The sequence below is a fragment of the Penicillium atrosanguineum genome (assembly GCF_028827265.1).
Source record: "Penicillium atrosanguineum strain IBT 20685 chromosome Unknown utg000007l_segment0_segment0, whole genome shotgun sequence".
Lineage (NCBI taxonomy): Eukaryota > Fungi > Ascomycota > Eurotiomycetes > Eurotiales > Aspergillaceae > Penicillium > Penicillium atrosanguineum.
In genome coordinates this window covers 1,483,870-1,503,873 of record NW_026623139.1, presented here as the reverse complement: position 1 = coordinate 1,503,873, position 20,004 = coordinate 1,483,870, and the positions used below count along the sequence as shown (strand labels likewise).

Here is a 20,004-nt window from a genome sequence, read left to right as displayed (position 1 = left end):
TATTCAAATATCCGGAACCACTTGCCCATTGCGGGGTTATCTATGGAGCCAGTCGTATCGGGCAAGTCATGGCCCGCAGGTGCTGTAGTCGCCGACCTTCGGGGCTGCCCCTCGCCAAAACGCGGGTATCGGTTGGCTTTGCCGAGTTCATCTTTTTGATCAATAAACTCATTTGTTTCATACCAGTCACTTCTACTTGAATCTATATCTAGTCAAGGATCTGCCCAGATCAATTCAACATTTCTCTTATACCCCAATCCAAGATGCATGTCCTCTCCGAGCCCGACGTGGCTCAGATCTTCCGGAACTTGACCCAGGAAAAATGCCACGACTTCATTGACATCCTAGGCAAGGCACTAGTTGCCATATCCGCTGAATCCAAGCCCAATGTTGCAGATTCGGAGAAGCTGATCCATCAGCCACTTCGCACCGTATTCGCCACAAAGGCTAACAACTCGTGCATCTTCATGCCCGTGTCTGACACCGTCAGCACCGGCGTCAAGGTTGTCACCGTTGCTAGTGGCGGTATCCAGGGTGTTATCAATGTCTTTTCGCCAGATGGCCGTTTACAGGGTCTTCTCGCAGCCGCGGAGGTTACGGCTTTCCGTACGGCACTTGCCTCTATGACACTATTTGTCCGCTGCACCTCTCTCCGCAAAGAGAACATCCTCGTCCTTGGATCCGGTCGACAAGCAGAATGGCACGCTCGACTAGCTCTTCTTCTTTACCCCAACCAAATTCGCCAAGTAACATTCATCAACCGCGGCCGTCAAAGACTCAACGAGCTGGAACGCGACGTTCTCGGTGACTTAGGTCAACGGTATGCCAATATCAAATTCGCCACTTTCGCAAAGGAAGGCACAGTAGATTACGAGGCGAAACTCCTCGAGGCTCTACAAGCCTGCGACGTCATCTTCAGCTGCACACCGTCTATTGAACCCAATTTCCCATACTCTGCGCTGAAATCTGTGCCCAAACAGCGCTTCATCTCTCTCATTGGATCGTACAAGCCTCACATGCACGAGATCGATAGTGAAACTCTGCTTTCTGGCGGAGGCAAGATCTACGTTGACTCGAAATCGGCGTGTATGGAGGAGTCGGGTGAGTTGAATACGGCGAAGGTTACGGAAGACCAGTTGATTGAGATGGGTGATCTTTTGGGAGAGCTTAGTCCCGAACAGGCGCTTGATATTCCGGACGGATGCAATATTATTTATAAGTGTGTTGGAATGGGTTTGATGGATCTTGTTGTTGGCAAGAAGGTGCTTGATGTGGGGAAGGAGGAGGGACTTGGGACTAATGTTGATGGATTCTAGACTACATTGAAGATCTAAGCTAGAATTCTTTACCTCAACTTGCTACAAGAATTTAAAATACAGATTATACAAGTTATACAGGCTAGTCATTTTTCGACACCAGGCCTGCAACGCTAAAAACTATCCCTGCTCGTGATTACTATTCATCGTCGCTGAGCGATAACGTAGAACAATAACCAAATAATTGGGCTCCATCAAGTCTGTCGATGATGCTGCTAAGAATTCCCTTGACAAGCAACTATGATGAAGGCTATAGATTTGTCTCAATCAACAGCTGTTTGTAAAATATGCTCTTGACCGCCGCTTGCTTATCTGGTGATCCCTGTACTACGCGCAGATGGGCTCGTAGCCCAATTCGGGACTGGATTAAATTCAAAATGTTATGAAACTGTAGAGACGGAAAAAGAGAGGTAGATACAAATGAGATCTGGGATTGACCAGAATACCCCATATGTATGTGTCGTGAAAAAGAAATGCCAAAGTCTCGTGAGGTGATACAGGAGCGGGAATGGCGGAGCGGAACGTTTTGGAGGCAGACTTTTGCCAGGATGCGGGGCCGCGATCCGTGGTTTCTCGCTATATCAACCCGATAAGTGCTCTCCAGCTCGCCACCCGACTTTCTTCTCTCGTCCCGACAGCACGAACCGATTCCGATCGCCTTGCCCCTCTCCCTCCCCTGTGCGGCCTCAGCCTCGGGCCTAGTCCGTCTCCGCCTTCTCCGGCACTTCTCCGCAGACGATGCTCCCCCGAACTCGTTGACGGCAAGACGGCAATGGACGACCTGACTTCCACCCCCACGCAGCAGAAGCGCCCACGCGTGGCCGAGGAGAATCGCAAACGAGCTGTCCGAGCGTATGCTGCCCTTGTTTCGTATCGTCACAACGGCTGGTGGATATATCGCTAACGTCATGGGTCTCGTGCAGATGCGACGGCTGTCGCAGAGTGAAAGAGAAATGCGAGGGAGGTGTACCGTGTCGCCGATGTCTTCGTTATCGCCGACAATGTAACTTCACACATATCGACCCCAATGAAAAGACTCGATCGACGTCCGTCTCGTAAGTGCACTCGGTCTCAATACGCCGCGTTGACCGGACTAGGCTGACGGGTCTTTGATAGGTTGTTGGACAAAGCGGCTTCGCTTAACCGACATGAAATTGCGGAAGCAGAGCGTGTACACTGTATGGAGCGACTCCTTTCATATTATGTTCCCGGCATCACTTTCGATATTCAGTCGCTTCGCCAGGCTGCGGAGGATTTGAAGAACAAACACCGCGACTCTGAGTCAGACGCTATATCGACCAAGGCGGATGCCAATGAGCTTGAAGATTTGGCGATTGACGATGAAGACTTCATGATTAAAGCTCTTCCAGATAACACAACCCGTAAGAGCCTGCATTGAAACGCCCTTGCCATCTCGACATGCTAATCATTGGTCCCAGAATATTCCGGAGAGTTTTCTTACCTGAACTTCTCCATGAAGATTCGGAAGAAGATTGACGAGTGGATGAAAACGGCGGCACCAGACGTGAGTCATAATAGATTGCTGCATGTTATCCAGGCCATTCATTGACTGATTTGATGCAGGCGTCTTCTGAAGTTGAGCCATTCGAGGAAAGGTGGCGGTCCACACAACTCCAGTCAGGGTCATCTCTTGTGTCAGCGTCAATCACATGTCTACCACCACGCTATGTGGCCGACTTCCTCGTGCAGATATTCTTTAAATACGCACAAACCAATAACTTCTACGTGGAGGAAGACTGGCTCCGCGACAAACTAAACATCTGCTATACGAACCCATCTAGTCTCTCAACTGATGATTCAGGTGCTGTCTGTTCGATTCTGATGGTTCTGGCTGTTGGCACACAGTTTGCACATATGGAATCATCGACGCCAGTGAATATTCCACCGTCTGATGCTAATCAAGATCACCATTTTTCTGAAGACGAGGTCGGCTTAACCTTCTATCAGTTTGCGTCGAAACTATTACCGGACATCATTGCCACGGCTTCTGTGAGGAGTGTGCAGGCTTGCTTACTGATTGGAACATACCTACTTCCTTTGGATACATCTGGGCTGTGCTACACGTACTTCGGTCTAGCACTCAAACTCGCCATCCAGAATGGTATGCATCGTCGATATCACGGAGAAGGTCTCTCTCCTCGAATGTTAGAGACAAGGAACCGCGTCTTTTGGACTGCTTATACCATTGAGAAGCGCATTAGCATTCTCCATGGCAGGCCTTCATCACTCTCTGATGCCGACGTCGACGCTGCGTTCCCTGTTGACTTCCCTGGAATCATGCCCGCTTCACAACAATCAAATCACACCAACATGGTGGCATTGATTACTCTAACGCTGAAACTCGGGGAAGTCTCTAATGAGATTTCTCTGCTCCGAACGGCCCGAAAAGGTCAACAACAGGATTGTCTTGAGCGATTACTCAACATCCGAAAACACTTGATTGATTGGTGGTCTACCTTGCCCGAAGAAACAAATTGTCGAGATCTCAACCCCGGTGGACCATTGTTCCGATCCAATGTGCACCTGAAACTCGATTATTGCTTAACCCGAATCTTCATCGGTCGTCCGTTCTTGTTCAGCAGTTTAAAAGGTCTGTATCAGACACCTGTCACACCTTTCAAAGGCCCTTCGGGTGTTTCTAAGAACCGCGCCACCCTTGTTACGGACTGCGTTGAGGCAGCCCTTGAGATCATTGACCTCTGTCGCCTTCTCCGAGATGAAGCCGGTCTTGCCCGAGCCTCATTCACCGAATTCAGCTCATGTCGTGCTGCCCTTCTCGTCATCCTAGCCCAAGGATTGACCAAGCGTACCGAACGACTTGGAGCAGCTCTTGAGCAAGGCATTTCACTGATCAAGATCATGTCCATGGGCGTCGGTTCTGCTCGCTCCGCTGTCAGCGTCATCGAAGCACTTGAACGCGCCATCCGTCGACTCGAATTATGGAGTGAGAGTCAACAAGCCCAAAGCAACGGAAGCGGTTCGGAGTCTGCATACGATCGTTTTAAGAACTGGGAAATGCTCTGGAAGACCGGACCCGTTTCACCATCCACAATGGCCTGGAAACAACAAGAAGCATTTGAAAATGACTCTGTCATGCAGCAAAGTGCGCCCTCCCAAGGCCCTGGTGATCCGTCCGCGGCTGAGGCCATTGTTCACGGCATGTCCGTCACACCTCCGAATATCCCGTTGCCCAACACGAATGGCTCTGAGCCTACCATTGGCGCACCCGAGGAGATTTTGGAAGGCGATATTCCTTCTGCTTCGGACAATTTCTCCATCTCGCATCAGTCTCTTTCGCAGATGCCGCATTTCGGGTTCGATCACTTCGTCTCGAACTTCCCGCAGGAGCTGGGCGAGTTCACTGCCATTCCCTGCTTTGAGCCTGATGCTCAAGGGAATCCAGGTATGGTTCCCGCAGATCTCAAACCTCCTGGGAGTGCGGATTCGCATTGGCTGCAGTTTATGAATGAGTGATTGTCTAGTCCTTGTGACAAATGTTGTTTTAGCCGGTCAATTATTTCTTGTCTTTGTCTAGTTTTGATACACCATATCCCGCGAGGTTCTTTTCTATATTAGTTACGTTGAAAGGTGGTCTCTTCTCGTTTATTTTTGGTATGTGAGAATGACAACTGGCAATGACATATCTTCGTAATGAATTTCTCTTCAAGTGCCGTAATGCAACCAAAGCCGAGGTATATGCTAATAGAATCGCTAATCGAAAGTAACCTTCGTTCCTTGGAATTTTGCCGTAGAAGCCTGCTCCTTGAGCTTCTTCTTTGCCTCCCAAGAAGGATGCAAAGGACCCTCGTCGTCCTTCGAGGGAGGGGGCTTTAGCCTGCTTCTCTGGGTCGGACCTGAGCTTGACTGCTGGCCTCCGGCATTGTGGACATTATGCGGTCGATCCGAGAGGCCTCGGTCTTCAAAGCCTCCTGGTCCACCGAATCTACCTCCCCTGCCACCATCTGTCGCTCCCTTCCGAGTATCCCATCCGCTATCTCTGCTCTTCTTCTGCTTCTTCACCTCCTTCTGTACATGGTTTGCTCCCGCGCCGAACTTTTTCTCCCAGAGTGCGCGACGGGCTTGCTGGCCCATGCGGTTCTTGCGCTTGGGTGCAGCTGCTTCCTCCTCGCCATCGCTGGCATCCTCGGAGCCGGACCAATAGCCACCCATCAGAGATGGAAGGAATGTTGTACTTTGCACTGGGGCATCGGAGCCCCTAGCAGCCTTGGTCTTCTTCGAAGGTGGGGAATCCGCAGCTGAAAAGGCGGGAGACGGCGAGCGGGAGACCGAGTCGGAGATGTCATCTGCAAGAGCCCTGCTCTTCATGGGCAAACCGCCATCGGAATCTACTTCGCCTTCAGAGTCAGAGCCCGGTCCTAGTCGCGCATCGAAGTCTGCAAATTCATCGCTCCCTGACTCTTCATCTCCAGAAATATCCATATCATGCGAGGCCCGCTCGCCATCCCGGGTACTTGAGGATCGTTTAGGCTGCGCTTCATCCTCTGACCCAGATACCGACTCTGATTCCTCCGCCTTCTTTCGTGCTGATTTCTCCTTCGACCCCGCATCCTTCTTGGTCTCGGCCTTGTCCTGCTTCCCAGCCGGTGCCTCATCCACCTCTAACAACTTCCGAATCTCACTTATGATGGTAGGGACAACATTCTTCACGGGGGTGGAACTGAACAGTCGCCCCAGGATATTGGCCTCGGCGGTACTCTTGGGGCCGTTTGTGGGGACATTCCTAGATTCTTCGAATTCCTTGAATGCTGGGCACTCCGCAATGCGCTTCGTCTTGGACAGTTGTTTGAACAGGTATTTCGCGGCGGTAACGTTGTAGTCCAGGGCCTAAATGAATCGCAATCCTAGTCAGTATTCCAGAGATTCCAGAGCTTGAATTGTAGTCTAGGCGCGCATACCTTCAACGCATTTACTTCCTCGACCAGCTTCGACAATGCCGTTGAGTTGTCTTGTGACTTGGCGGTCTTTTCTCGTCGGCTGAGCTTTTGTCTTTCGAATCCTCGAGCAGTTTTTAGGCCCTTCGATATCATTTGCACGCCGTGGTCGAATTTGACTCCGAGGCGCACTGCCTTCATCGACAGTTTGCGATCGTCGGAGCCATTGAGCTCGGAGAGCTTGCGCTTCGGCATACTGATGGTTGTATTTTCAAACTTGCTTTAGTCGGCTATATGCCGATATCAATCTGTTGATGCAAGGAGAGAGAGAGAGAGAGAGAGAGTACTGCGAAAAGCTTGGTGGTTCGGAGTCGCTTTGGATGTTTGATGGGTCGGAGCTTTTTTTTTTTTTTTTTCTTGCGCAGATCAATTGCCAAGACTCTCCGCCTCGCGCTCTGATCCCACTGAAATCTGGGCCAGTTGTCGCTCTATAATGTAGCTAGCAAAATTAAGTTGAGCTAAATGGTTCGTCAGAATTGTAAAAGCCACGCAGTATCTCTATGTATCTGGTGAGGTGATCTCAAATCAGAACAACTTTGGAACAAGGCAGATGTGAGACATTATCCAGATGTGAACGGCTACCTAAGAGGTATATATATCTCTAAAGAAGCACCTAGTCATTTCCCATATACATTTCTCTGCCTTAAGTTAAGCCTTGCACAGAAGCACTTGAACGGACATCTTCTCAAGTAGTCCAACGTTCCTCTCAAGGTCTATTCAGACATGCATGATACCCTTGGCCTGGCTGTAACAAATTTATGTGGATCCATTATGAAGATTGGAGGGCGAAGAACACCATCGATTAACGATATGTACATACAGACATGGCAAAGAAAGGTAATACGCGTACAGACTCTTTCTATTTCTTTTCCTCCTCCTTGGGCTCCGGCTTGGGAGTAGGGAACTTGAACTGTAGTCGAATATATCAGCGATTGTTTTGGGAATGTTTGTAGAATCATAGCTTACCGAGTCGGGTGTACGGTTCGTGCCAGGACCAACAGGCTCCCATGACGTAGAACCGCTCTCGAAGTTGCGGAAAGCTTGGGTAAGCTCAAGGGGCTCAATAACAATGCGCTTCTTCTCCTCATCATAACGCAGCTCGGTGTAACCGGTCAAGGGGAAGTCCTTGCGGAGCGGGTGGCCGTCGAAGCCGTAGTCGGTCATGATTCGGCGCAGATCGGGGTGGCCGGAGAAGAAAACACCGAACATATCGTAGACCTCACGCTCGTACCACAATGCACCCTCGAACAGACCAGTCACACTGGGAACCGGGGTGGCCTCGTCGGCGTAGGTCTTGACGCGAATGCGAGAGTTGTAGCGGACACTGAGAAGGTTGTACACGACCTCGAAACGCTGGTCACGGGTGGGGAAGTCAACAGCAGTGATATCGGAGACCTGGGTGAACTCGGCCGCGGTGTGGTACTTGAGGAAGCTCATGAGGGGAACGACACCGGCGGGGGCAGTGTAGACGGTGAGCTCATCCTTCCAGACTGTGAACTGCTGGACATATTTGGGCAGACAGGACATAATGTACTGTCCATAGGTGTGCAGGCTGTCGGCCTTGTCGGCGTACTTGTCGACCGGGTTGATGACGGGGGCACGGAGGGGTCCGGAAGCTGGAGAGCGACAATCGAGTCAGTTCAAGTATAACAATCTCAATTGATTAAATTTTTTCACGTACGAGGCCGTTGCGCCTGGCGCATGTTTTCCGGCTCTCCGGCCGGGTGTGTAGAGGCCTTCGCAGCGAACTGCAGGGCAGACGAGGAAAAGGCGCGAGGGGCCATAGACTTCGCAGCCGAAGCTACGGGGTGTCCAGAGCCCAAGCGCATCAGAGAGCGAGCGGATGCCATTGTGGGAGGAGGAGCAATGGCTTGCAAGAGGAGCGACAGGCAAGGCACGTAAGGTGGATTGTGAGGACGGAGGTTGGCTGAACCTGCGAGTCACGTGAGGCTGACATAATTTGTACAGGCGCTAAACTTGATCGGGTAACGCCAGCAAAATGAAGCCGCGCTTCAATTTCCTTCCTTTCTTCTCCCTCGCCGTTCATCTCCCTCGATCATCTCGCCCCTCCCTCTTCTTCCTTTTCCTCTTTAATTTCCTGCTTTCTCCTTTGTGCTGGCTCCGGAGTACCGTATTTCCATTTTTCCATTTTGCTCTCGACACAACGGCGGGCGTTGAATATTCACAGTCGCCTTTCCCCATTACCCCAGTTTCAGCACGACCATGTCTAGTCGCCAACAAATCGACTCCGTCATCGACGACGATGACGAGTTCTGGTATGTGGTGAATCTCTGGATGGGTTTGCGACGTTCATGCTAACACTCTCTAAGCCCCCTTTGTATCGAAGAGTTCGATCTTTCAGACAAGAACTTTAGACCCTGTCCCTGTGGATATCAGGTATGCCTCTACCTCCCTGTGAAACCTCGCTGCCGCGCATGATGCTCATGTTATCCTTTTAGATTTGCCAATTCTGCTACAACAATATCAAGACCCACAGCGAAGAGGGTCGATGCCCGAATTGCCGCCGCCCTTACGATGACAGTACAATTCAATACAAGATTCCTGATGCGGAGGAGTGAGTCACAGTTTCCCCAAACTCGGTGCCACCGTTTTGCGCGAACTTACTGACCCGGGTTGGCATTTTAGATTCAAGGCAGATTTGGCACTGAAACACCGCAAGGCAGCCGCAGCGAAGAAGAAGGAAGCCGAAAAGCGCGAAATCGAAGCTTCTAGCCGCAAGAATTTGGCAGGCGTCCGAGTAGTCCAGAAGAACCTGGTCTACGTCATCGGCCTCAACCCCACGATCCGCGACGAGAACCAACTCCTTCTAACTCTTCGTGGGAAGGAGTATTTCGGACAATATGGTGATATTGAGAAAATTGTGGTCAGCAAGGCTAAGCCCGGTGGTAATCCTCACCAGGGCATTGGTGTTTATGTCACTTTCTCTCGGAAGGTCGATGCTGCGACATGTATTAATGCCGTAGATGGCTCCGCGAATGGCGACCGGGTTCTACGGGCCCAATACGGAACGACTAAGTACTGCTCCTCTTTCCTTCGAAATGAGCAGTGCAACAACCGCAATTGCACGTTCCTGCACGAGACCGGGGAGGATAGTGAGAGCTACAGCCGCTCAGATCTCTCATCCATGAACACGTTGTCCAGCCAGCGCCAGAACGTCCCTCAGGTCCCGCAGCCTCGACCTGTTCAGCCGATATCCCATCCAATGCGCCGCCAACCGTCCAAGGATGACTCGATCAGTGGACGCCAATCTATTCCTGATGGACCCGCGCTTCCTTCATCGGCAAGCTGGGCAAATAAAGATGCTTCATTCAAGACTAGACGACCCAGTTTATCTGGAAGCCAAGCCTCTCAGAGCCCCCGTCCCGCCAGTGTTAACGTTGCAATGGTAGCCGAAGAATCTAAGCGCACAGAAAAGTCGTCCCCTATTATCCAGGAAGCCCAGCAGGTATCCTCCCAGTCCGATACAAGATCGCCCGTGAGCCAGACCAGGTCCCGAGAACCCAAGCCCGAGCTGGCCTCTCCTTTCGATAGTCTCATCAAAGAGCTCATGTCTCCCGAATTCCGATTTGTTTTCTCTGCATCTGAGCTTCCCGCGGACGAACTCAGGGCAATTGAGAATTACCCATCTTTCATTGACCCGTACGGTGGTGTCAAGCGCCGGGCGATGCGCGAGAAGGCTGAACAGGACCGCCTGAAGCGTGAACAGGAGCTTCTCCAGACTGCTTCAGTAGAGGAGGAAAGCCGGGAAGCTGGCAGCTTGCAGCTTGGTGGGGAGCCGGAGGAAGGTAGTCAACCCCGCGGCCGCCCAACGCGTGAGTCGCACGGCGCCATTCAGCCTCCTTCTCAGCAGGGCACAGCAGAAAACTCAACTGTTGGCTCTCCAGTCTCCGCCACTAGCCACCAATTTCAGGGCTTGAATCTGGCTGGCCGTAGCCTGACCCCACTTCAACAGCAGCAATTGATGCTCCTCAAGTCCGCTGGCAACCAGCAAGCTGGATTGTCCGACCCGTTGAGCTCTGCTGCTCTGGACCAGGCCGCTCAAGTGCGCCAAGGGCTTTTGCAAAGCCAAATGGCACAATTCAATGCGATACATGCCCAAAGCCGCCAAGGTTCTTCCCGATTCTCCTTCGCAAACGAGGTTGGTTCTAAGAACATGACCAACGCTCGTATGTTGAGTCAGATGCAATCTGGTACCCCGAACCCGCTCTCTTCGCCCAGCCCCCAGCATACCGTCGGCGGTGGCTTCTACGCGAGTGGTGCTCAAGGTCCCCCTCCCGGTTTGAAGACCGCTGGAACTCCTCCCATTAGTGGTGGTGGAATGTTCGCTCAGGGCCATGGCTTCACAAACAACAACGTTGGGCTGGGTTCCACCATGGGTAAACAGGATGCGACACCCGAACTGATGCGTGAATTACTACGTGGCCGAAGCGGTACGAATATTGGCGGTGTACAGGGCCAGGAGGCCGCAAAGCGTGAGTTCATGTTCCCTTTCCTTCAACAGCACCATACCCCACCTCCCCTGACTCCCGTCAATGGCCTTCTCAGCTCTTTCTATGGGTCCCAGGCAGGCTCAGCGCCTGACTCTGGTGGCTCACAGAAGCAGAAGAAGAAGGGGAAGAAGCAGAGACACGCTAACACTTCCTCCGGTGGAGGCGGTGTAGTAGATCTTGCGGACCCGAGCATTTTGCAGGCGAGAATGCACCAGGTCGGTGCCAATGCTACTGCTGGGCAGGCGTTGTACGGGAGCCAGGGCCAAGGTGGGTACAATCCCTCTGTGATGTACGGCGGTGGTGGATTCAACCGCTGGTGAACGACTTCCCTCCTGCATTTCTGCTCATGATTTTTCCTCCTGCATTTTCCCTGTGCATTTCTTTTTTCCCCATAAAAATGATGCTCCACCATATGGTTTGATGGGTCTGTCCTTTGATATGATATCATTTCCCTTCTGCTATTATCTTATGCGAAGCCGGGGCTGCATTTTGTCTTTTATGCAAACGGACAGGCCGCTCTGGATCAGTACGACGGGTCGGCGTGCCCTTGGCGTATTCTGATGGTCTTCGATTCTTGATTTTATCTCTTTCACATGTTTACCCGGCTTTCCTGGCTCCTGGTGTTTTGCATTTTGTTGGACATAACTGCATGTCTGCTGGGTCACCCTTTTTATTTGGCGGCTGTATTCCCTCTATGCTTTTTCTCTTTTTTTTTTCTTTGCATTCGGATCTTCGTTCGACCATCTGCAGCGTCTTGAAGACCGCGATGGATCCATGGATTAATGTACGTTAAGGCCTCCCTACCCTGATATCACAGCCTGGACAGGGTCTTATTTGAAAAACAGCTGTCTCACTGCCATTTACATAGACCCATTGCCCTACAATGTACCTGGCCCATGCGGGTCAGTGCCCGTCGTGTAATTATTTGTTTTGGCGCCTCTTGTATTTTTTCTAGTCACGCACGCTTAGTCGTTCCCCGGTTGAGATCCATTGACATCACCAGCCCACTTCTCTTCGCCGCTACGAACCAAATGCTAACTTTGGGTCAATAGTGAACGATGATTTCCCTCCGCTCGGCGGTTCATCGAAAGACGCCGGGCCCGTTGATCCATTTGGTTTCCTCAAGTCCCAGCTTCCTAGCGAGTCGGCTGGCCGTGTTGGAACCCCGAGCCTTCCTCCTGGTCTTCCTCTACCTCATGCACATCCGGCCACTGCAGCTTTTCAGGAACACATGAGTTCATCAAAGCCGGCATCCCCTGCTCCTATAATGCCACCAGGATTGAGTGCCAACGTGTCTCGAGTTGGAACTCCCTCGAAGCAGGATCAGACATCTGAATCTCGAGCCATGACCCCTGAGATGCATAGTCGAAATGCTTCCATATCTGCTCGTGTACAGGATGCCTTCCAGATTTCCTTTGGATCTCCGGTTGCCAAATCAGCCAACAAAGCGCGGCTAAACGCTAAGGGCGACCTGCGTCTTGTTACAGATGATCTTTCCCAAGTCGACCAAAGTCCGCTGATTGGCACAAAGGGAAGCCCCGCCAGTGTGAGCATGACATTGGCTAGCCAGGAAGCTGGCTCGACCAAGTCTGAGCGTGGTTTCTCGGGGACTTTTGCCTCCGCAGCAGGTTCAACCTCTGCGATAGGCTCAAGGCCTAATACGCCACTGACCACTGCCTCGCGTATCTCTGAGTCGTCCGCTGCTCGTCAGCCGCGTATCCTACGAGTGGTTGAGACCCCGAAACCCGCTCCTCCTACCCCAATTGGCACGGCACCATCCGTTGCGGCCTCGACCACCACCGCCGACAAGTCACGGTCTAGGAGACAGAGCTTGTCATCAAACAGTCGACCGGATACTCCGGGGGACTACGGATCTGAAGCTGACTTTTTCCCTTCGACAACGGCATCCCGTGCCAACTCTCCCCCTGCTTCGTCTCGTATTGGATCCGCTCCCGTACGCTCCATCACCAAGAGCCAGGCCAAAAAGGAAAGACGACAGAAGGCTAAGGAAGCTGACGCCAAGAAGGTTGAGGTTGTGCCTGTTCCCCAAGAGCTTATCCAGGCTCCTATCATGGGTAGAAAGCGAAAGACCAAGAAGGCCACTTCTACCCCTACCGACTCCGCTGATGGACCTTCGGCTAGTATTGCTGAAACTGCGAGTCCTGCCAAAGCCCCCGTCGAACCTTCAAAGAAAGTCGAGCCCAAGCCCGAACCCCCAAAGAAAGTGAAGGAGAAGGAGCAACCCTTGCCGGAGATTAAGCCAGCGCGCACAGAAGCCCCGCCCGCTCCGCCAAAGCCACACGTGGAGGAAGCCTGGCATTCCCACAATACCGTGCAGCAAGCCAACAAAGATGCAGAGGAATCTGGCCGTTCCATCAAAGATATTTTGATGGAGAGAACCAAGCCTCTTCACGAGATACTTGCTCAAATGCATAGATCCGCATCTTTGGATCTTAACAAAAGTCTCCTGTTCAATCCGGCCAGCCTCGGTCAGCGTACAGATATGAAGTGCACAGCCGATGATTACGACCAGTTGAAGCAACCCCTTGAGTTGACTGATGAACATCGCAAAACTCTGCGTCGCGGTGAGCCAGTTCGCATTGGCAATGGCCAGCTGAAAAACCGTTGTTTGATCACTCCTCGTGGCTCCGTGCTTCGTCACCTGGAACCTGAAGAAGAGGCGCGTTACCTTCAGTTGGAGAAGCAGCGGAATGGTTTCACCGACCCCTTCGTGGTTGGCGATGACTCTAGCAATATCAACGGAGGTCTCGAGGCCCTTTTCGCGACTCCCGAGAAGTACAATATCTGCTGGGTGGATGAGCCAGCCCGCCTGGGCGCTACATCTCCCACCACCGCCTTGACCGCTGCCCTAGGCGCTGCGGAGAACGTCGTTCCTCCTAGTGTTATGTCTGCGATGGAAGCAGACAGCACCCGGAATCACGATTGGGCTATCGCCCACTCCGCTGAGCTCCTGCAGACCACTACCGATGCCGTGCGTTCCTTTGCTGCTGCTACGGCCAAGCAAATCCTTGGCACTGCTGGTATTCCCTGCGCCAACCCTAGCCTCGAAGATGTATCTGCTATGACCAATGAAGAGCTTAAGGAACTCTCTGGTCGGTCACAGAAGGACTTGGAAAGCACTCGCAAGGAGCTCGACTCGCTAGACAAGAAGTTTGCGGCCCTGCTTCGCCGGAACAAGAAGGTTCAGCAACAGGCGTTGTCGATGGTTGACTCGCCGAATTGATCTGTGCCCACATCAATCATGCGAAGTCTAACCGCCCCAGTGGTCATTATGGCCTTGTACACTAAGTGGTTTCTCATGGTGATCAAATTTCACCGGTAGCTTCCCCAGTCTCGACCTTTCGTCTTGGCGCCGCCACTTGTATGATTACCTAGCGAAAATGAACGATTCGTCTTAAGGATTTGCCAAATTTGTAGAATACTAGTCCCATTGCGGAACGCCTGCATAAAGTAGTACCCATGTAAATTCTAGTGTTTGCCCAGTAGCCGACTTGGTTTTCATTTCCACTATCTCGGAAGCTTTGCCCAAATACTAACATCAAAGTAAAATGCATACGGGGAAAAAAGCAAAAGAAATTCTCCGGCATACCCCCCGACTCATGCACAAAAACCTCGTAGCGCCCTAAATACTAGCATCGCCAAGATGAAAGAAAAAACGGCGTCCCTTCATTCGCCGTCAGATCTGAAACGGACAATTTAATTAGAGCGAGGATCCTTGTGGCGTCGATATGATCCGCCAACCGTCCGATGCGCATCCGTCGCTTTAATGAACCAGTTAATAATCTCGAATCTTGGGTGCCCTGCAAGCTGACACTCTATAGCCGTAAAGATGTATCGAGCAGTGCATTGCGCAGCCAAGTGTCGCCTAAGTCTCGCTGCCTAGGAGTATGACAAACGTCTCGTCTCGCGCCACATTCGAGCAGGCTCGGTGAACTGGGCTCGGCGCTTGCTCCTGCATCTTTTGGCACAGGTCTAGAGCGCCCTTGACCCCCCCCTATAATGCCAATGGTTCATTCACCGCGATCTTAAGGGCTGTTCCCGCTGGCCCTTGCAATCACGAATCGCGGCCATGGCGGTTTTAGATCGATCTTTGCCCCATTTCCTAACCCGATGAGGGTGTTTGCTGGTTTCTTGAAACGAGTGGCTTGTTTTCCGATTCGCTGCCCATGTCATCGGAGAAATGAGAGTTTGATTCCTTAGATTGCGTTGTCTGCCCCGTCTTTGTTTTAGGGCTGACACCTTTGGAGCTGTGTGAGCATAAGAACGTCGGGTTCCCCTCGATCTTGAATGCTCGCTGTTCTCTTCATCAGTCCTGTGGATTGTTTCTTGTCGCTCATCTTTTATTCTTTTCTCTCTGCAAGATCGACCCTGGTGGTTTTAGATCGTTTACACTCATTTACATACATCGCTCAATTTCAATTCGTCATGCTCGGCTTTTCGTACATCTTGGGAGCACTTTCCCTGGCTTCTGTGGTCTCCTCGACGGCGATTCTTTTGCCTCTATACTCTTGGCCCGAGGACAATAGCACCTGGAGTCCCGTCTACAAGGCGGCTGCCGCGCACCCCGACATTTTATTCCAGGTCATCGTCAACCCTGACAGTGGCCCTGGCGAAACTAGTAATCTACTTCATTCCTTCACTAGTAAGTCTGCGCTAAATTACTCTACAGCATACCCCGATGACTCCTACATCGCCAGCGTAGCCCAGCTAAATAGCTACTCCAACGTTGAAGTAATCGGCTACATCCCAACTGGATACGGCACGCGCGACATCTCCTCGATTAAAACCGCCATCGCAACCTACAGCAACTGGTCATCTTACAAAGCCGAGAACATCACCATCTCCGGAATATTCTTCGACGAGGCCCCCAGAACGAATGACGATACTCTGATTTCGTATATGCAGGAAGTCTCCGAATCGGCCAAGTCCAGCAGCCTTCCCACCGTCGTTTTCAACCCTGGTACTAAGCTTGAAACCGGCTCTGCGGCTGAATATTTCAAGGCGGCAGATCTGATTGTCGAGTTTGAGAATTCTTACTCGACGTGGACTTCCATTGTTCCGGCAGATGAAATCTCGGATACTTATTACGACAAGGCTGCTATTCTCTTGTATAGTGCGCCACTTACTGCAGATTATGAGGCTGTTGTTCATGAGGCTCAGGGGATGGGCCTTGGTGCTGCATATTTGACCAATGGCGATGATTACAAGACTGCCGATAGCCTGAGTAAGGTCGCGGCTTCTTTTGTTCAGGCAGATGGTGATACCGTTGGGTCTTCGAGTGCTGGTTCAACGTTACCCTCAGCTGTCGTTTCAACGGTAGCCTCGACGGCTGTTTCAACGGTAACCGTGACGGCCGTTTCGACAGTGACATTGACTGCCATTTCAACGGTTACCGTGACGGCCGTTCCGTTCCAACATGCGAATGCCCAAGCTAAGTGAAGGGTTGCATCTACTCTCCGCTGTCTAGTGAGGACGGAATGCAATTTTCCTCAACTTTTACGATAAATGCGCTTGAAAGGAATTTTGCATTCAGACTGCCCAAGCAATCTTGTCGTCATCTTAAAAGCCTTCCTTACACTACGACAATAGGTGATGGTAAATTGGGCGCCGAAAAACGGCCACTTTTGAGGCCAATTTACGTGTTTTATTTGCCAGGATCTTAGTTATTTAGAATAATGTATGATTCATTTCATTCCAATCCTACTCTTATATACTCTTTGAATGCTCAGCGAGCACTCCCTAAGCATTTGAAGGTGCTTAGGGCAGACAATTAGGGTCATAATATTATATTCAATATATTGCTAAAATTAACAGAGGCTCTCTTCCCTATTGAGTCAGGTTGTTGATATATCATTATTCTTGTCAGAGAGGGATGACTGAATATGTGTAAGAGTGATGAATTAGTGCTATAGGAGAACTAGACTATTTAGGCTACAAACAACTCTAATTCACTCTCCAGGTTTGGCTGACTACCTAGATTATTCCAAAGCTGGAACTACTTGTGCCCAATCCCCGAAGCCATATGCCCCGGGTACCTTCTCACCGTCAAACAGACTCGCCAGCACAACTCGATCCTTCTGCTCACCCCTCCAAGGCTCTCTGCCATGTTGCGCAATGACATTATCATATACTAAAACATCACCTTCCTGCCACCGATGCAGCACCCGGATCTCATCCGTGATCTTTGCCAGATGCCTTAGATACTTCTCTGGAATGACAGTTCCGTCTCCAAATAACTGCTGGGTGACGTTCTTCCGGACGCCATCATTAACCTGTGTATTTTTCCAGTAGGATGCTAGTCCCGTAAATAAGGTTGGTAGGTTGGTTCCCGGCTGGGTCCTAATCACCGGCAGTCGATGCGTCAAAACTAAGCCATCGTCATTCCATTCACACGTCGTGTGAACTTTTCTGTCGTAGCGCGCAATTTGAGCTTCGATCTTACGCCGCTTCGTTTCATCGTCATCACCATCCACTATCTCTTTCCCGAATGCTTGGCGGAGAGTAGAGCCTCCTTGGAACTGTCTGTCGTACTTGTAGGTTACGCGGCTCAAAATACCCTTCTCCGCTAGTTCGGTGATAAATTCGGGTATTTCGAGTTGGGCGCGGTTGAAAAGCTCCAGCGATGAGGATATTGGTGACTCGCCACCCTCAGTGGGAGCATGGTGTCCGTAGAAGAATATGTATTCCGGGGCGTGAGGCACTTGGGGTGACTCGTTGTGGTTATAAATAAGCACTTCTTTGGGGGCTTCATTGGCGGGTGCGACGTTTGGCGCCAGAAGCGGTCGATCCACCACAATTCCAATAATTTCATGCGGCCTGAATCCGAATGCATGGGCGAACTTGCTAAAGTCATCAGCATTGTGGATGGGAAGGCCACGGAAGAGTAGTGTGCCGTGTTGAGCCAGTCGTTTAGTAAAAGTACCGCCTTGAGCTTGAACTATCTTGACAGTGTCCACTATTTCATCAAGATTGGGCTTGTTGCTTTCTTGTGCAAGCCGGAGTGCCATGGGTATCACGGTATTAGGGGGATGAGGGGGGCCAAGCACACGTTGGTTGGAAGCAGGCAGTTCGAAAGGTTCGAAGAAAACGAAGGATGATCCCGCATCACTGATCTGAAGCTGTGCTATTGGAAGTCGATCTTCTGATACCGCCATGGCCGTAAAACTCCAATAATCAACAAGTGTCGGCGAGAGGAAGTTTCTTGCAGCCGCGATCGTCGGACGGGTTTAAGTAGTCTGGTTGTCACGACCCAGGACAAGTGAGGGGAATCAGCTATTCCCTGCCATTCTGGAAAGAGATCATTGGGCGATTACTGCCGATTATTGCCGATTGCTGCATGAATCCAATCAAGTAGAATCGCGTCTCCCGAGGCGGTTGGGTAGATTGTGCCATTCTGGCTGCATAATACGTATCTGCGCGGGGATATCTGAGGAAATGGCAAATCCAGGACTGATACTGGGTCTGTTACGATATTCAAGATAAAGTCCACCGTCGTGTCCTGAGTCGAGACATTCAAATCTACCTGTTTCCCTCCTTTCAAGGCTCACTTTAAGGTTATTTTTGGCCGTGGCTGAGACCGTTTTAACTATGGCCTCTACCTCAAAGCCAGAGCAAGGTGTACAATCCGACATCCAAATTGTTCCAAACATCAGACCAGATGGTCAAAAGCAAGAGCCTCCTTTCTTCCGCAGTACCCTTTTTCAAATCCTCGTCGTAGGCGTCTGTGCCTTTTGCGCCCCGGGAATATGGAGCGCCATGAATGGCCTGGGAGTTGGCGGCTCGGAGAGTCCGGACCTCGTCAACGCCGCCAATGCTCTTCTATATGCCTTAATGACAGTCACCTGTTTTGCTGGTCCATGGCTAACCAACATTATTGGCTTCCGGTGGACTCTTGCTCTTGGGTCGATCGGCTATCCATTATATGCCGCAGGGCTATACCTGAATAACCGCACGGGTGCGACTTGGCTAGTATACCTGGGCTCAGTGACATGCGGCATTAGTGCAGGCTTCTTCTGGAGTGTCGAGGGTGCAATTGCCACGGGATACCCAGAGCAGCATAAACGTGGTCGCTATATCGCAACGTGGTTCACATTCCGCAATTTTGGCAACATCATTGGCGGTGCCGTTTCCTTGGGCATCAACCACAATGCAAACCACCGTGGCCAGGTTGGGTGGCAGACATATTCGGCTTTTATTGCTATCCAGTGCCTGGGATTGGTTTTCGGTTTCTTTCTCTCAAATCCCGAGAAGGTTCAAAGAGACGACCATACCAAACTCGAGGCCCCACGCGGTATCCACTGGCGCGAGGAAGCTACAGCTATGTGGCGATTGGCTCGAAGTAGATCAATACTGCTACTCGTCCCCCTATTTTGGTACTTTGGATGGATACAAGCATATCCAGGTACCTATCTGGAGACCTATTTCACCGTGAGGGCAAGAGCACTCGGCAGTTTCATGTCCGCCGTAGTTGGTACCATTGCGACTTGGCTTGGTGGCTCACTGGTCGACCTCCCTTGGCACAAGAGTCGCAAGGCCAGAGCAGTTGCCACATTTATCTTGATCGCATTGCTGAATAGTGCGACATGGATATGGGCTGTCATTATACAGGATGAATACAGGCGGACCAAGCCTGTCTTGGACTGGAGCGACCACAGCGCCTTTGGACGCGGCTTTGGACTTTATCTTTTTGAGCGCATCAGTCTCGGCCTAGTCGAGAATTATATCTACTGGTGCATTGGCAATCTGTCCGATTCGCCTGGAGATCAGATTCGATACAGTTCGTTACTTAGAGGCATTGAGACAGCGGGGGTCGCTGTAGGTTTCGGGGTTCAAGCCGTACCGACGGCATTGATTGTTACTGCCAGTATCAACTTGGCATTGTGGTTTCTGGCATTGCCATTTAGCTACTACGCGACGCTGCAGGTAGTACGGAAGTTCCAGAAATTAATTCGGGACCACCAGGGTCTGGAAGAAGAAAGCGAGGAATGACGCTGTCCCGAATGCGAGACCGTCAGGCAAATAGTACACTGATCATGGATTCTCAAGTGATTAAAAAAATGGGTTTGCTTCTTTTGCCATCATGAGAATCAGACTAATACACTGGAAATTTCAGGCCCTGTAGTACGAACTACATACACAAGCCTTGAAACTCCACGACCCGGGTGATTATAAAGACTCAGTTGT

At 51.1% G+C, this 20,004-nt stretch overlaps 8 protein-coding genes across 8 annotated transcripts; 5 read left to right on the top strand and 3 right to left on the bottom strand.

Annotated features, from left to right (window-relative positions):
- Window positions 1-263: 263 nt before the first annotated feature.
- Window positions 264-1,316, top strand: N7443_008764 (putative proline utilization protein PrnX; the record flags this gene model as incomplete). Its single annotated transcript, XM_056888820.1, has 1 exon — window positions 264-1,316. One exon carries the CDS (start codon window positions 264-266, stop codon window positions 1,314-1,316), a length of 1,053 nt encoding a protein of 350 aa, XP_056738122.1.
- A 508-nt stretch (window positions 1,317-1,824) lies between these two features.
- Window positions 1,825-4,811, top strand: N7443_008763 (Zn(II)2Cys6 transcription factor; the record flags this gene model as incomplete). The annotated part of the gene is made up of 5 exons (XM_056888819.1): window positions 1,825-2,168; window positions 2,240-2,371; window positions 2,433-2,698; window positions 2,756-2,841; window positions 2,901-4,811. The coding sequence occupies 5 exons, from the start codon at window positions 1,825-1,827 to the stop codon at window positions 4,809-4,811; spliced, it is 2,739 nt and encodes a 912-aa protein (XP_056738121.1).
- A 237-nt stretch (window positions 4,812-5,048) lies between these two features.
- N7443_008762 (BUD22 family protein) lies at window positions 5,049-6,484 on the bottom strand (the record flags this gene model as incomplete). Its single annotated transcript, XM_056888818.1, has 2 exons — window positions 5,049-6,182; window positions 6,254-6,484. The coding sequence occupies 2 exons, from the start codon at window positions 6,482-6,484 to the stop codon at window positions 5,049-5,051; spliced, it is 1,365 nt and encodes a 454-aa protein (XP_056738120.1).
- A 664-nt stretch (window positions 6,485-7,148) lies between these two features.
- Window positions 7,149-8,139, bottom strand: N7443_008761 (complex I 30 kDa subunit family protein; the record flags this gene model as incomplete). The annotated part of the gene is made up of 3 exons (XM_056888817.1): window positions 7,149-7,199; window positions 7,256-7,905; window positions 7,971-8,139. 3 exons carry the CDS (start codon window positions 8,137-8,139, stop codon window positions 7,149-7,151), a joined length of 870 nt encoding a protein of 289 aa, XP_056738119.1.
- A 373-nt stretch (window positions 8,140-8,512) lies between these two features.
- On the top strand, window positions 8,513-14,044 carry N7443_008760 (CCR4-NOT core ubiquitin-protein ligase subunit MOT2; the record flags this gene model as incomplete). Its single annotated transcript, XM_056888816.1, has 6 exons — window positions 8,513-8,565; window positions 8,620-8,686; window positions 8,749-8,864; window positions 8,936-9,695; window positions 9,756-11,100; window positions 11,853-14,044. 6 exons carry the CDS (start codon window positions 8,513-8,515, stop codon window positions 14,042-14,044), a joined length of 4,533 nt encoding a protein of 1,510 aa, XP_056738118.1.
- Window positions 14,045-15,246: 1,202 nt separating this feature from the next.
- Window positions 15,247-16,260, top strand: N7443_008759 (spherulation-specific family 4 protein; the record flags this gene model as incomplete). Its single annotated transcript, XM_056888815.1, has 2 exons — window positions 15,247-15,439; window positions 15,491-16,260. The coding sequence occupies 2 exons, from the start codon at window positions 15,247-15,249 to the stop codon at window positions 16,258-16,260; spliced, it is 963 nt and encodes a 320-aa protein (XP_056738117.1).
- A 539-nt stretch (window positions 16,261-16,799) lies between these two features.
- N7443_008758 (uncharacterized protein) lies at window positions 16,800-17,975 on the bottom strand (the record flags this gene model as incomplete). The annotated part of the gene is made up of 1 exon (XM_056888814.1): window positions 16,800-17,975. One exon carries the CDS (start codon window positions 17,973-17,975, stop codon window positions 16,800-16,802), a length of 1,176 nt encoding a protein of 391 aa, XP_056738116.1.
- Window positions 17,976-18,408: 433 nt separating this feature from the next.
- On the top strand, window positions 18,409-19,809 carry N7443_008757 (FMN-binding split barrel-like protein; the record flags this gene model as incomplete). Its single annotated transcript, XM_056888813.1, has 1 exon — window positions 18,409-19,809. The coding sequence occupies one exon, from the start codon at window positions 18,409-18,411 to the stop codon at window positions 19,807-19,809; it is 1,401 nt and encodes a 466-aa protein (XP_056738115.1).
- Between the last annotated feature and the right edge of the window lie 195 nt (window positions 19,810-20,004).